This window comes from Haliaeetus leucocephalus, unplaced genomic scaffold (assembly GCF_000737465.1).
Source record: "Haliaeetus leucocephalus isolate CR32 unplaced genomic scaffold, Haliaeetus_leucocephalus-4.0 Scaffold217, whole genome shotgun sequence".
Classification (NCBI taxonomy): domain Eukaryota; kingdom Metazoa; phylum Chordata; class Aves; order Accipitriformes; family Accipitridae; genus Haliaeetus; species Haliaeetus leucocephalus.
The window spans coordinates 9,908,160-9,923,866 of NW_010972653.1; the positions used below are offsets into that span (position 1 = coordinate 9,908,160).

At 38.5% G+C, this 15,707-nt stretch overlaps 1 protein-coding gene across 1 annotated transcript in view; it reads right to left on the reverse strand.

Annotated features, from left to right (window-relative positions):
• SNTG2 (syntrophin, gamma 2) overlaps positions 1 to 15,707 on the reverse strand; it is a 302,322-nt gene that overhangs the window by 1,384 nt on the left and 285,231 nt on the right. Inside the window, exons 15-16 of the mRNA XM_010566720.1 lie at positions 15,084 to 15,176; positions 10,326 to 10,436 (exon numbers count right to left, since the gene is read on the reverse strand). Of these exons, the coding sequence (XP_010565022.1) occupies positions 10,326 to 10,436; positions 15,084 to 15,176 (204 nt within the window). The remainder of the gene's footprint in view (positions 1 to 10,325; positions 10,437 to 15,083; positions 15,177 to 15,707) is intronic.

Below are 15,707 nucleotides of genomic sequence, written 5' to 3' on the forward strand. Positions count from 1 at the left end.
ATGTATTTAAGAAAGAGCAGTAAATTCCCCCAAAAGGCGGCAAGGCCAGTGCAGTAGGAGGTGCTCCATGGCAGAGCAGGTAACACCCCCAAAAGGACCGCAACTGATGGAGGAGCTGCACTGGAGCAGAAGGAATGAGTAAGAAGCAAGGAGCAGCAAAGGAAAGGAGAGACAAGGAGTGGCAGAAAGAAACCATTACACCCTGACAATATTCGAGGGCTCTACTTCATGATGATTGACATTCTACTGATTTTTAAACCTGTGCACAGTTTCTTTACAATCTCAGGCACATATAGTTCATTGTCTCAGGGATTTTATTTTCCACTAAGCAAATTTATTATTCCCAGAAAAATTTAATTTTCTGTTACTGTCTGCTCTCTCCAGCATAAGGTGACAATAAGCAATATTACTGGACAATAAGAGTTACAGAATGATATTCAACAAGCTCCCAAGACAGGCTCTTCCTGTGGTGTAACAGGCCTTACAAATGCCTTTATTCTCTATGAAACATCCACAAAAACTACAGGGAAAGACCTTCTCAGACATGGTAGCCTTGGAAGACAGAAAGTTTCAGCACCAAGCTGTCCTCCTTATAGTGCTTGCTCAGTGCACACAGAAGCCTAAGAGAACAATGCTTTCAGCCCATATGTCCTGCAAAGAATATGTAAGCAGAGATTTTTAGATGCGTATAATAATTTGTCTTGGGTGGGTCATCATCAGACAAACAAATTTTAACTCTTTCCAGAACCTGGAAACACAAGAATTTCTCAATTAAACAGCTTTGAGAATATGTTAACATAAATGGAATGACCCTTCCCTCCCTTCAAAAATTCTTCTCTGGAATTGCTGACTGTTTTTCCTACAGCTTTCCAAGAAAAAATATCTGAATTCAGAAACAATGTGTAGCCATTTTTGATGCTAACTGTTGAAGAAATAAGCAATTTAAAACAGATTATTGTAATTCAATATCTAGTACAAATTACAAACTGACACTTCCAAGATTATAAAGAACAGCAAACACAAAACATATCTAATTAAAAAAGAGGGGCACAAATCAATATAACCAATAAGCAGAATGTGCTATTTATTATCATTCATGCCTAGTTAAATAAGGAGAAAATAAGATAACATTGAGGGAAGAGGCAAAACTCTCTCAAACTTCTGCTTTTGCATACTTGCTAGTCAACAAATTAAGAAATAATTATCCTAAAAGAAGGAAAATCTCTTGAGAACTTATGTCAAACTAAGCACTTAGGTAACTGTTAATAACTGGCATTTGGTTGCTGAAGTAATCATTTGGGCCTTGTACTCAAAATTAGATCTTGTTGTGAAAGAAAAATGAAGTGTGAATGTTGGTTAAAATCCTTTGAGGAATTTAAGCCCATGTAATCTTTATTCTGATTTTTTTTTGGCATTAAAACCCCTGCTTTTTCTCTTTTGATTGATAGTTATGGAGCAAGTATGGGAATAAGTTTCTTAAAATGTATTTTATTGACAGTAGATGTCTACTGTAAATATTAATAAAAATTAATACAAACACTTTCAGAAAAAAATAGTGCCGTTATTTAACTCTTATTGTCTAAATTTTATAAAACTAAAATGAAGTACACACTCATGAGTATTAATGAAATACAACTCAATATGAAATAATACAGGCCTCAGTATATCAGTTCTTGGCTCAAGTAAAGGGCTAACATCTCCTGAATTACCATCTTTAAAAACAATATATTCTAAAATAGAAACCCACTCACATTAATCATAGATTTGCTCCAAAATCAGCTGAAATCATCCAACAATTTCACCTCAGGTTCTGACATTCCACACGCTGACCAAATGCAGCCAAATGAACTGAGAGGAGAGCCCTTCAGAAAGCTTTCCATTTCTTTGCTCTGGCTTTATGCACTTCTAATCTATACATGTTTATCAAGATAAGCAATCAGAGGTAACCTAACATAGATTGTAAGCAGGATTTTGTTGCTCTAACAACGACATGTGAATAGTTTTGGGGTACGAAAAGAGCAAGGACAGGAATGTCTCATCACTGGGAGTCAGTCCTTCCCAGTGCCCCTACTGCAGAGTCCTCTCTGTTTCTGTCAGAGTTCAGAGTATGGATCAAACTGCAGTAGTCCCTCCTGCATATCTGAGAGAAGTTGTCTAATCTGTTGTGAACAATCTTTTGAATACTAATAATATGCTCTTATTTCTAGAAAAGATAATCTACATACAGTTGAAAGAGGAGCAGTATTGCTAAACCTATGTTTATGTGAAGACAACAGTGTATTTTCTCCAGTTAGTACTGCAAGTCCCTCAGTTAGTGGGATTATTTTCAAGAGTGGTGCTACTTCTGGAAGTTGTTATAGAGCTGGGTAGCCAAATAGGTGTCATGTAAGCTCCTCATGCAGTTCACCAGCTGGTTCGCTTCTCTCATGTTCTCTCATATCTTCACTATTTTATGTTGTCTGTAGGGGTGAGCGATCATCTGGGATCATAAAAGAGGAGCAGAGCTCTGGAGGTGTCCTCTTGCAGGGCTCAGTTAGATGTGGTCACTATGGTGGTATCAGAGAGGCGGGGTTTGCCTGAGGCCTTGTGCACCAGAAGCTCCCAGAAATGCAGCTTATCACAGTAGTTTTTGACCCAGGAGACCACAAATGGGGGTTAGGCTGTGGTGCTTTGTGTTTGAAGGATGTTTCATGTCTGCGCTGGCTGCCTTCACAATCCTGAAGCTGGCTAGTCAGGTGCAGGTGTTGAGGAAATCCAAAGCAAAAGTTGGGGTATGGATTTGTGCAGGCTCAGGATAGAGGTTGCTCAGAGAACTGGTGTTCTGGTGGTGGATATAGCTTGCATGCAGAGTACAACAGGGAAAGGGGAAGAGGACGGGGGGTTAGTTTGGAAACATGGATTTGCTAAAAGATAAGGATGGCCTTCTGGCTTGGGGAAATGTAGATGTTGCATAGTCAGAGGACATGGACACTATATGTCTCTTAGCAAGAAACTATCTTGAATATAGTTTTAAGGGTGGAAATCTGCTTTCTCAGGTTTAGAATGTAATGTGATTTTTTCCTAGAAAAAAACACCAATGAAACTTCTTTCAAATGAGTGCATTGCTCTAATAATTTTCTTTTTTTTTTTTTAAGCAACATTCCCCTCCATACCCAGCCAGGCAGATGACTGAGTAACTGATCATTTTATTTGCTCTACATCATGTAACACCACCCTTATGCTTGCTTGCCTTATCTGTGATCACTGTTTTTTTCTTTAATTAAGACTGTCAGTTTATTTTTGGTGTATTTAGAAGAATCTGTGCATGTCTAATATTTCAATAACCAAAGCTATTTCAGTTTACTGTATGTATCCTAATAAGTGGATTAAATACAACAAAGGCACTAGAGGGAAGACAGCAAGACAAGAATATAAAAGATTGGATTAAAGCAGTGGGAGGAAAAGACTGCAAAACTGCCTGCTGGTACTGAGAATATAAAAAATGCACACACTGCACTCACCTCGATCACTACATGTGCACAGCCAAGTAAGAAAAATATATGTTCTTGTTTTGTCCACCCACCTATGAGAGCTGGATTTATTACATATCATAAAGAGCTTGACAGGCCTGTTGCATCATTACCACGCACACACTTAATTTTATTGATTACTTCCGAGAGCTGTTGAATCGCTATTTGAACAAGACATGAGCCTGTATCACATAAAAGGCAGATAATAGAGACACTGACAGATAGTGTTATTGTGCCCTGTGCATTTCATGAATTCTTTAAGGACATTGGTAAGCCTCAGTGTTTATTAGTTGTTCACAAGAGCACTATTACTACTGTATTCTTCAGCATATTATTTCAATCAGATTGAAATGATAACCATATCTTTTGTAAAAAAAGAACAGATAAAGGTATCTAGGTTTTAGCTCCAGTCCACATGGAAGTCAAAACAGGAAGGGAAATTCTAAATTCAGTTCTATATCTCAGCAAGTATACCAGGGCTTGGTTGCTATATCATGGTTGAGAAAAACGAATGTATTAGTATTGCACAGCTTGTCAAGACTGTTATAAACACACAAAGATAAATTATCAGCTATTGTATGAAAGCTTCTTCAGCTATAAACTTTTATTTGGCCTCCTCTTTGTGACTGTCATCCACACAAAGAGCAGAAGGAAAAGCTACAATGGTGCTCTTACCCTGCAAGCATAAGAACCAGATCTATCATGCCAACATTCAGTGCCAGATTAATTGCAACTCTATCAATTGTACTTAAGTCTTTTAACAGTGTTCTACAGGGATCTGGAAGAGTCAGATGGCTTTTCGCTTTCAGCTTGAGTGATTCCAAATGCCAATACCTACTGCTAAACACTTTTAAATGTGGCATTGGCAGATGTAAACTTTACTAACGCACAAGAAACTCATCTGAAAAGTTGTTCTGGACATGCTTGTTTAAGAGCAGCCAACTAAATTCACCCATTCCAGCAAATATTAAAATAAATTTCCAACTGCAATCAGACTGTCCAACACCATCACACAGGCAAAATCTTAACTCTTGTATACCATCATCTTGCAAATGTTTTTCAAGATCTCAAGATGTTCAGTAGTAAACTGCCAGACTTCAGTAAGAGAAGACACATGTTACTAAAAATACAGAAGGGCTTGAGAGCTAGATTGTTTTGTATTGATGCTAGAGATTAATGTTGCTGTAAAGAGAGAGCTTTGCTTGCACTCTCCTTTATTTGCCATATCTCTCAACAGTACTAATATGGAATGAATATAATTTCAGATAAATACAGTAAATCCAAAGAAAGAAATACAGTTGCTGACCTGTCCTTGATCACTTTCCTGAAGTTCTCCTGTTTCAAAGTGTCATGGCTTAAGCCCAGCCAGCAACAAAGCACCACAAAGCCGCTCACTTACTCCTCACTGCCAGCCCCGGAGGGATGAGGAGGAGAAAATATAAAGAAAGGCTCATGGGTCGAGACAAGGACAGGGAGGGATCACTCACCACTTACGGACACAGGCAAAAGACAGGCTCAACTTGGGGAAAAAACAAAATCGATTTAATTTGCTACCAATCAAATCAAAACAAGGATAATGGGAAGTAAACCCAAACCTTAGAACAGCTTCGCCCAGCCCTCCTTCCTTCCTATCTCAACTGCATTCCCAGTTTTCTCTCCCTCCTCCCCCTGGCAGCGCAGGGGGATGGGAATGGGGGTTGGGGTCAGTTCCTCACATGTTGTCTCTGCTGCTCCTTCCTCCTCAGGGGGAGGACTCCTCACTTGTCCCCTGCTCCACCGTGGGGTCCCTCCCACAGGAAACAGTCCTTCACAAACGTCTCCAATGTGGGTCCTTTCCGTGGGCTGCAGTCCTTCAGGCACAGCCTGCTCCAGCATGGGCTTCCCCACAGAGTCCCAGCCATCTTGGGGGGCATCCATCCCCCTGCTCCGGCGCTGGCTCCTCTCTCCCCGGGCTGCAGGTGGGCATCTGCTCCCCCGCTCCCCTCTGTGGGCTGGGGGAGGACAGCCTGCCGTCTGGTCTCACCACGGGCTGCAGGGTATCCCCTGCTTCCCCGCTCCTCCTCCCCTCCTTCCTCACTGACCTCGCTGTCTGCAGAGGGGTTCCTCTCACATCCTACTCCCCTCTCCACTGCGGGTTCCCCCTCTTAACTCTGTTCTCCCAGAGGCGCTACCACCGTCGCTGACGGGCTTGGCCTGGGCCAGTGGCGGGTCTGACTTGGAGCCGGGGAAGCTTCTGGCAGCTTCTCACAGGATCCCCTCCCCCACTAGCAAAACTCCACCACACAAACCCAAATCATAAAGAGAACATGATTAATGCAAAACTGCTGCAGAGTCTAATTGCAAAATCAGATCACATTGTACCACTGTGCCAGTCTGAAATTACAGAAGAGTTGAGGCTTGAAGTCATTGAAGAAAGCATACTGAATGCACTCAGGTAAATATGCAGACCTCTTAAGTTATATGTGTAACAGACAAGAAGTGTATGAGACCAGCAACATTTAGTTGAAGCTCCAATATGTCTCACAATAGTCTAGCAATACTATGATTTCTTTTCTTTCTTCAGTGAAATATTTGAGACCAAGTTAGTAAAAGAGCAAATGTAGTGAAGAAAGATAAATAAACTCTTTTTCCATTTCTAAGGTGAATGAATTGTTAAAATCTAATTCCATCTCTTCTTTTCCAAGGAGTACAAAAGGAACAAAAAAATAAGATAAGAAGAAAAGGGAAATGCTCAGTTAAAATATGCTTGGAAGAGAAAGTGTTATCCTTCAGGCAGCTACAGTTTAGCTAAGGGAGTTAAAGCATCAATACAATCCTGGAAGTATTAAACGTAGTTTGTATTTTTTTTTCAAAGCAACCTTGAAAATTCAGGGTACATGTCATGTAGGCTAAGAATATCTACTGTTATTATGATTACTTGTAATTTCTCGGTACTGGATCCTGTATTCAGATACATAAGCTATATACAACTTTGCCAAATATAAAATGTTTTGGCCGATATTTACCATACCAGTTTTCTGCAACAGATTACTTTTCAAATGAAATTTTATCCAAAATGGCTTACTCACTTCTGAGACTCTAAAATTTGGCAGGAAGATGTTTTTTTGCATCAGGGGGCTGCTTTTTACTATTCGTGTGAAATCTGCTCACATTTGTTCATTGGAGAATTTACTTCAAAAATTTATATTATATAAAGATATAATTTTCACGGAGCATGCTCCAGCTTCAGAATTCTACCAAGCAGGTAATTAAAGAGGTGCCTTCATGCCTTCAGCTCTCTCCTACTACTAAAGTATTCAGAGATTTTTTTTTTGTTCTTCTCGTTTTCATGTCTTTTTTTTAGCTGTAACTGTTAAGAAAAGATAAAAACAAGTATCTTTTTGCACATGAACTTCTTTTGTGTAAGAGGCACATGTGTAGTCAACATGCTCCATTGTAGCTGAAAAGCACACAGGTTTAAGAGCCCCCCACCAAAGGGACATGAAAAGGCATCTCCAGCTCAAAGAATTCCAAACTGCTAATCCAAGGAAGAGTTGACCACAATCCATACAAACTCTACATTAATGCCACAATCCAGATTACTTCATAATCAAGCACTCTCCTCCCCCTTTCAAAATAATTGCAGAACTACTGCTTCACACAGATCCATTTACATGCTATGTTGCAATTTCAGAATTTTTCAGTCTCTCTTCTAAAAAAGTAAGTCTCATTTCCTACAGAAATAAAGAATGAAATCATATATATGTGCATGTGTGCAATTTTTGCCCTATTTGTCGAAGAGGAGGACACCTCAAAGGAACTGAATTTCTAATAGTGTGGCACAAGCTGTTGGTAGCTTGGGATGTCCTGGTACCACCCTGCAGGGAAGTGAAGGCAGGGAGAGCATCGTCCTTTCCTGCCTTGACCAGCAGCTGGGGCAGGGGTCCCTTGGCCACCCATTATTTATGGGTTATCTAACCAGGTAATACACACATACCTACAAACCACCTGCAAGAACTTTTACCCTGTTGTCAGGCTGGATAAAAATATGCTGGGACTTGGCAGTAATATGAATGCATTGCAATGACTTTTGGAGGATTTCAAGGAGTCAAAGTGGAATTATTACTGGAAGTATTAATGGCAGGGTAAGTTCAGGGAAGTACTGAAGTAGGAAACTATGAGAAGTTGTAGGGAATAAGAAGGACCTGAAGGAGAAACAACTGACAGGAATCTAGGCCTTATTAGCTTCTTTGAACAGAAAACTTTTTAAATGGAAAAATGTATTGTTCACCTAAAACTGAAGTGCACAGGAAGAAGCACTTGGCTTAAAATTTACAGGAGAAGAAAAAACATCATCTCTAACTAGTCACCAAGATGCAAAAATAGAATTCCCAAATGTGATTTTTTTTTGCCCAAGAATTTATAAGCATATAAAATTAGACATAATTTGGAAAATTCTTTTGCAACCTTAACTCTACTGTTTACTGCCAAGTGAACATGTCATCTGTATCAAGCTTTATTTCACATGTAGTGGCTCATTTACTCAGGAAAAATGAAACTTCTGTTATTTGATGACATTTTCTGTTTCTCATCATTGGCTGCATTTCACTGTACAGCACCATCTGGTTCTACGAAATCTCTTTCGGTACAATAAACTGAGGCAGATACTGTACTATGCTATGGGTATTAGCGTTGGTTATTTCCCAACGAGTCTGTAATTCTGAAATCTAAGGAAAAAAACGGTTTAGGTGGTGGGCATATACCTGAATATATATACCACTTATCTGAAGTGGAGAGGCTGCACAGCTGTATCCCAGTCCCATTTAACGTGAAATCCTAGTGGGTACACTGCACTGTGCAGAGGCAGTGGTAAAAGGTATAGTCACTGAAATCCTGATAAATCCTCAGCTACTTAGTATCAGCCTTTCCTCTGCCTTTAATGAGCTTTTCCTGGGCTCTTCCAACACTTATGCACATTTAGGTACATATATACTTAGAATTCTGTATGAACCGATCACGTATCATCTTCCAACTGATAATTTCAAGGTACCTCACAAATATTCATGAAAACTTTGCCAATTACAAGGTGTTTTCATTAGAGCTATGCAACAGAATAATTTTTAATGTTTTAACGAATCTGTCTCCTGGACAAAATCTGCTGTAAAATTATCATTAGAACTCACTTTTATAATTATTTTACAGATAATCAAATTTTCATAAAAATGCTGAAATTAGCAATTTTTCTATCTAAAGAGTAAAACAGAGGTAAAACCAATTAAAAACAATTTAAGTGAGCACAGAAATAAAAATAAAATAAAATCTAAAAGAATCAGATTTTTCTACCACAACAGGAAGAGGAATGATCCAGTATGAAAGCAATGGAATTCCATTGCAAGCAATGGAATTGGAGCCCTTGGCCAATCACACACATGGATTATCTAATGATTTAATACATAGATTCAGAGATTCAGATTATGTTTTTTGCACCAATACAATCTTCCTGTCTGATCTGGAACAAGTTATGTGAGCTCTCTGCAACAGATGATCATGTATAAAATGATGATAGTAGTCCTCTTCTGTCTCCAAGGAGTACTGTGAGAAATGAAGTGGAAACAACCTGCTACTCTCGTCAAGTTATTATAGTATTGTACCTTTTGTAACAGATATTATAATATCTTTTACAGTAGACCCAACAGACAACTCTGGTTAAGTTTGCTGATGAAATACTGAATAATTTACTAATATAGATGTACAGAGAAAGACATACTGCATTTGTTGTAACTTTATGATAAACAAGGAAGGTTAGAGATTTTCTTACAACTTTTTTTAAACATTAGAAGGATAGGTAATATATAACCTTTGCATATGGTCACTATAGAGAAGTATCACTTTATAAGTGACTTCAACCTGTACAACCCCAGGTAAGAGTATTTGAGAATTTTCATAGATCTTCAGATATTTTTCTGTTGTTTTCATTGGCTTTTGTCCACCAATCCCAGTTGAACCTCACTCTTACCTTCCTCTTCTCTGTCATATCACATCAAAGTTCTCCTCATTCTTTTTAAAACTGCATGATTGAAAAATTATCTTTTTATTTATTTATTCACCATCAAGCTTGGGATCACAGGACAGAAACAGTACAGATTAAAGTATTACAGCCAAACCTCCAGATGATGATTCAAACTAGAATCCTGAATTAGAAACTTCTGAAGTTCAGTTAGGAATCTGAATTCTAAGTTTCACAATTTTATTTGATGATTGCTGCAGGAAAAAAAAAGAGACACCAGTAATATCTTATCTATAGTAGTGACTGGATGTCTCCACAGCTTAATTCCAGATCTTGCAAAGCACTGTGTGCTCTTAATTCATGGTAGAACCAATAGGTTTCAGGAATTGCTTGGCCTCTTGCAAGAATATTCCCTTTTTTAAGCTAATAAATGTTACATAATCTTTTTATTGGTAAAGCTTAAGCACATATTATTTGCTTAAGTCTACTATATAGCAGCTGAAAAAGTTTTGGATTATCCTTTTTAGAAGCAGTTTTTAGATGTATCTATTATAGGTTGACTAAACAACTTCACAGAAATCATCTTTCTGAAACAGTAAAACATCATCATAACGCAACTCAGTAACAGGTTTGTACAAATAGTGTAATAAATCTATAGATACTATACCACTTTTTGGTTTATTGTGGGGTTTCTAGAGAATAGAAAAAAAAAGATAAATTGTGATGTGGAGTTCACCATAAGCATGTGCAGTAGTAAATGGAATTTTTGATGCCTTGACAGTAAATTCCATTTCATTTTTCAGTAAACTGAGAAAGAGGATATTGCTTACCTTTGTCTCAATTTGTTTGGTGTCTAGATTCTGAAAAAGCAGCTTTACTCTTGTTTTCCCATCATCTGAAGAGCCTTTGAGCTGAGAGAATTTAAACCTCCATAGCACGTTCTAAACAGAAAGAAACTTGATTAAGGACTCTGTTACAGACTCTTACCTAGAACTATAGATTGATGATCAATGTTTATGTATTAAGATAAAGCATTGGGGCAGTAAACACAGCACATGATAAGAGGCTGGTTGCAGAGCAAATAAAATTAACAGCTCTGTATCATATGTGAAAGCAAAATATGCAATATTAATATTCACTAATAAAACAATTATTTAGAAATTCCCTGAAATGTAAATGTTTCAGTTGCCTACATAATATCAAAATCCAAGGCAAAAGCTTAATTCCAGAAAGTTCCATGAGGATATTTGCATCAGTTTCACTATGAACACAATTCCATACCATATCTCACTCCTTCATGCTTCAGCTGGTTCATCTGCATAATGTAGATAATAATGTCCTACATAGATGTTGCAAAGCTGAATTTACTGATGTGTGTAACATGGTTTGAAATCCTCAGATAAAATAAGCTACAGAAATGCAAAAATATTATTATTGAATGTAGCCTCACAAACCACTAAAATATGTTCTGCATTACATAATTGTTTGTAAAATATCTAAGAATTCTAGGCTTCTTGGTCTCCTACAGGTTTATGAATGGCATCTTACTACTGTTGGCAAATCCTAAATTGACAGGTATATTTTAATATTTATGGAGATACTTTTTAAAAACAAATATTGGGAAATTATTCTTGAAACCAATGTCATTTTCTGTTTATTTGAATGGTTTCTATTGATTGCCTGAAAATGTATAAGTTTGAAAAAACACAAGGTAACAACTTGCATTCGGACTTCCTGCTGATGTTTCCTTAATACCTATAATCTTAATGAAAATTCTATGCACATGTTGAAATGGGATTCAGTCCCTGGACACTGCTGAGGAAACACAATTTAAATACTTTGAAGGCTATTTCAAAAGCACACACAGAAAAAAGTTTGCTATATTCCATTTTCCAATATACCTCAACACAAAATATTTTTTTCATGTAGACGGGTGCTACCAGTGGTCTTCAGAACCCTACTCATAGTTTGATAAAGAATGCCCTATAAATAAAAAAGTATTTATGGAAGGCACAAAAAGCCTGATTCCATCTCCTGGTTCCCTGCAGACATAAATGTCATTGACTTCTTAGACAAATATAACAGATGAAGAAAACCCCAACTATGCTACAGCATTGTGATGGTGCTTAAACTTTACATTCATGAAAAGATTTAACTGGGTCCAGAGGGCCTAATTAGACCACCTGAAAAGTATTCAAAGCTTAAATGAGTTTGGATCTAAATAGGATAGATGAATGTTCACTATATAATATAACTGCTAGGGTGGAGATGAAACAAGAACTTAGGAACAATTTAGCAATAATAGGCATTGCTGGAGTCATAATCTCTCTCAACAGTTGACACTGAGTGGAAAAGAAGAGAAGTGGATGGCTCTGGAAGGTGGAAGAAAATGCATACTTTGGGATCCCTTTATCTTGCATGAGCGGCTGGAGGCACAGGATGGGGAAGATGAACCAACCAAGCCAACAAGATAAAAAGAATCTCTACGATCAGATATAAAGCAGCTTCGGGCCACAGGAGCATCTCTGTTATGGGCCCAAACTGGTAAAAGCTGAATGAGTTAGAGCCCATGATGACCCTGGGGCAGAACATGTAGGAAATGAAGTAATTCTTTCAAATAAGTTTAAGAATCAACCAGAACTGTTCTAGAAAAGAGTTTTCTAAACGACACTTAAACTCCCTGTGTTGGGTTTCCATGGCAAGGTTTTGGTAGTGGGTGGGCTACAGGGGTGGCTTTTGTAATAAACTGCTAGAAGCTTCCCCCATGTCTGACAGAGTCCATGCCAGCCAGTTCCAAGATGGATCTGCTGCTGGCCCAGGCCAAGCCCATCAGTGATGGTGGTAGTGCCTCTGGGAGAACAGATTTAAGAAGGGGAAAATACTGCTGCACAACAGCAGATGGAAGAGAGGAGTGAGAATATGTAAGAGAAACAGCCCTGCAGACCCCCAGGTCAGTGCAGAAGGAGGGGGAGGAGGTGCTCCAGGCGCTGGAGCAGAGATTCCCCTGCAGCCCGTGGGGAAGACCATGGTGAGGCAGGCTGTCCCCCTGCAGCCCAGGGAGGACCCCACGCCGGAGCAGGGGGATGCCCAAAGGAGGCTGTGACCCCATGGGAAGCCCATGCTGGAGCAGGTTTTCTGGCAGGACTTGTGATCCCACGGGGGACCCACGCTGGAGCAGTCTGTGCCTGTAGGACTGAAGCCCGTGGAAAGGACCCACACTGGAGCAGGTCATGAAGGACTGCGGCCCATGGGAAGGACCCACGTTGGAGAAGTTCGTGAAGGACTGTCTCCCATGGGAGGGACCCCACGCTGGAGCAGGGGAAGAGTGAGGAGTCCTCCCCCTGAGGAGGAAAGAGCACCAGAGACGTGTGAGGAACCGACCCCAACCCCCATTCCCCGTCCCCCTGCGCCGCTCGGGGGGGGGGAGGAGGGAGAGAAAACCGGGAGTGGGGTTGAGCCTGGGAAAAAGGGAGGGGTGGGGGAAGGTGTTTTTAAGATTTAGTTTTTATTTCTCATTACCCTACTCTGATTTGATTGGTAATAAAATAAATGAATTTCCCCACATTGAGTCTGTTTTGCCTGTGATGGTAACTGGTGAGTGATCTCTCCCTGTCCTTATCTCAACCCACGAGCCTTTCCTTATATTTTCTCTCCCTTGTGCAGCTGAGAAGGGGGAATGATAAAGCAGCTTTGGTGGGCACCTGGCATCTAGCCAGGGTCAACCCACCACACTCCTAAGCAAAAGCTCTTGCCCTTTTTATTTCATCATTTGTAATAAGAAGGCCTTTTTATATTATTTTCCAGACTGTAAAGAAGAACATTTTTTAATAAGTACATGAACTGGTTGCCTAAAATTTGAGATCCAGGCTCAGAGTCATAGAGCAGACAGGGGACTGGCCTTTATTTTAATAAGCCTGTATGAACACCTGCTGTGGTGTAAGAGCATTCTTTGCATCAATAGGTGACTTTAATTTGAAATTCATTATCTTGAAGAAAAAATAAATTTTTCAGCAAAATTGCTGTGTCCCTAATGAACTGTTAATTGCTTGACCACTTCAACAACCTATTCAGTGCTGGTAGGAAGTATTCTGAAAAAGCTATGAGTATGGGGCAACACAGTCAACGCCAGCTGACAATTACGGAAGTAAGATGAACTGCAGAAGCTGCCCATTACTGCCTCACTCAGGCTTGAGGATGAAGAGGATATCTCCATCTCTAACACAGATGAACAATAAATGTATCTGAGGTCCCCAGAATTCTTACAGTTTAACAACAGAATCAATCTATATGACGGTATTCTGTATTTCTCCTTAGGTAAGCAACAAAGGTTGATCTAAAGCCTCCTCATCATCAATACTGAAGGTAGGCACTGTGGCCAAAGTCCTATCAATAGAGAAGTTTATAATTTTAAATCAATCTTCAAATTTGAAAGAAACATTTTCTATAGTCTAAACTAATGAGATTACTTTCCATAGTTAATTTGTGGCTACACGTAAATGTGTACAGTTGTGCAAAAAGCACTATTTCAGAATGCAGTATCACCTGATGCAGAGAAATGTATGCAAACATATTTACTGAAGCTTTATGCTACCTCATAGGATAGCACACTTAATGCAATTAGTCTAAATTTTCAAATAACAATGATCTTGGTCATTATTTCTGTGCACAAAGATTTCAATAAACTTGTGCATTTTGGCCCCAAACCCCCAAAATACCAACACACAAAAACTAGATCCTGTGGCACTATTTCAAAATGCAGTATGTTTCCTCTTAACTCAGAATGAATGACTGAATTTCTTTAATATATATTTAAAAAATCCTTTCAGTTTGGCGTTGAAGACCATATTTCAAAGGAGAGACCTTCTACCATACAGCTCTGTTAATGCAGAAACATTTTTTTTGTATGTATGTTTACTCCTACTGGCAAACAAATGTATAAATCCATTTAGAATAATTTGAAGTATCACTAAATTATATATATAAAATAGTAGAATTATAGACAGGCCTTGGAAGTTGGCATGTATCATAAACCATCCCCTGTCAGCACTTTATATATAGCCACTGTTTTGCAAGATAAGTGAATTTAATCTTATAGATTATGACTTTGAAATGTGTTTGCCCTTGTTCTGTTTATTTTAGACATGGCCTAAATTTTTTGTGATGGAAGAATAATTAATCCTATTTTATACCTGTAGCTTCAAAACAAATGGAATCAGGTGACACTTCATTTTTTTCATGACTGGTAATCTTTTAAAAATCTTGAAGTTTCTTCATTATAAGACACTAAGTTCTCTGCTAAATATAACCTTCCTTTGCTTTTATAACTTGAAAAGGAAAATACTTTTTTAATATCTTTCTCCAAAATCTATCTTTACATGCTAAGGAACAACTATACTTGTTCCTTTCAAGTCCCAAACTGACTACATTTCAGTAGTGCTATATAAATAAAAAGTACAGTACATTTGAGGAAGAAATACTCGACATCAACATAAAAAATTACCATTCTGATCAACATAAAAAAATTACTATTACTGATAACTTCAATAACAGTAAAATAAAACTGAGTTTTCTTTTCTTTTTCCTCTTACCTTTGTTTTACTGTCAAAACAGGTAAATCCCAGAGCAAAGTCAACTGTGAAACACAGGGTATCCCCTTGCCAACTGCACATATATGTTTTAGACTGGAAAAAAAAGTATGATTTTTGAGAGAACAACCATCATCATCATTTATCATATAAAAATAATATTTTATGCAGTTTTTGTGTGGGAAGACACTCAGCTGGCAACACCGAAAATTGTCAAAAACTTCTGACAGTATCAGATCTGTCAGCTAGACACTAACTGGAGGTCTTCTATATTTCAAGTCACTCTTGTAAGGGATTCTTGGAAACCAGCCCTCACAAAATGCAACACAGAACAAAGAAAAATCTGACTATTTCAAGCTTTTGGAAAACTGCTTAGACCTGACCTATTAATGACTTCTGACATCATTTCCAGCAGATGTGCAGGTAACGGTGCCTAAGTGTTTAGTCATTGCAATCTAGTTATGAAAAAGCTGTCTGTCTACTTGACCTCTCTGTCTGATTTAAACTTTGTAGACAGTCTTTCTTATTTTGCAACATTTTTTCATTTGTAAACTTGGGTGACATGCCAGTGCAGCACTATGTTAGTTAATGTAATTTAATAATAAGAACTAGCAACTATCACTCATT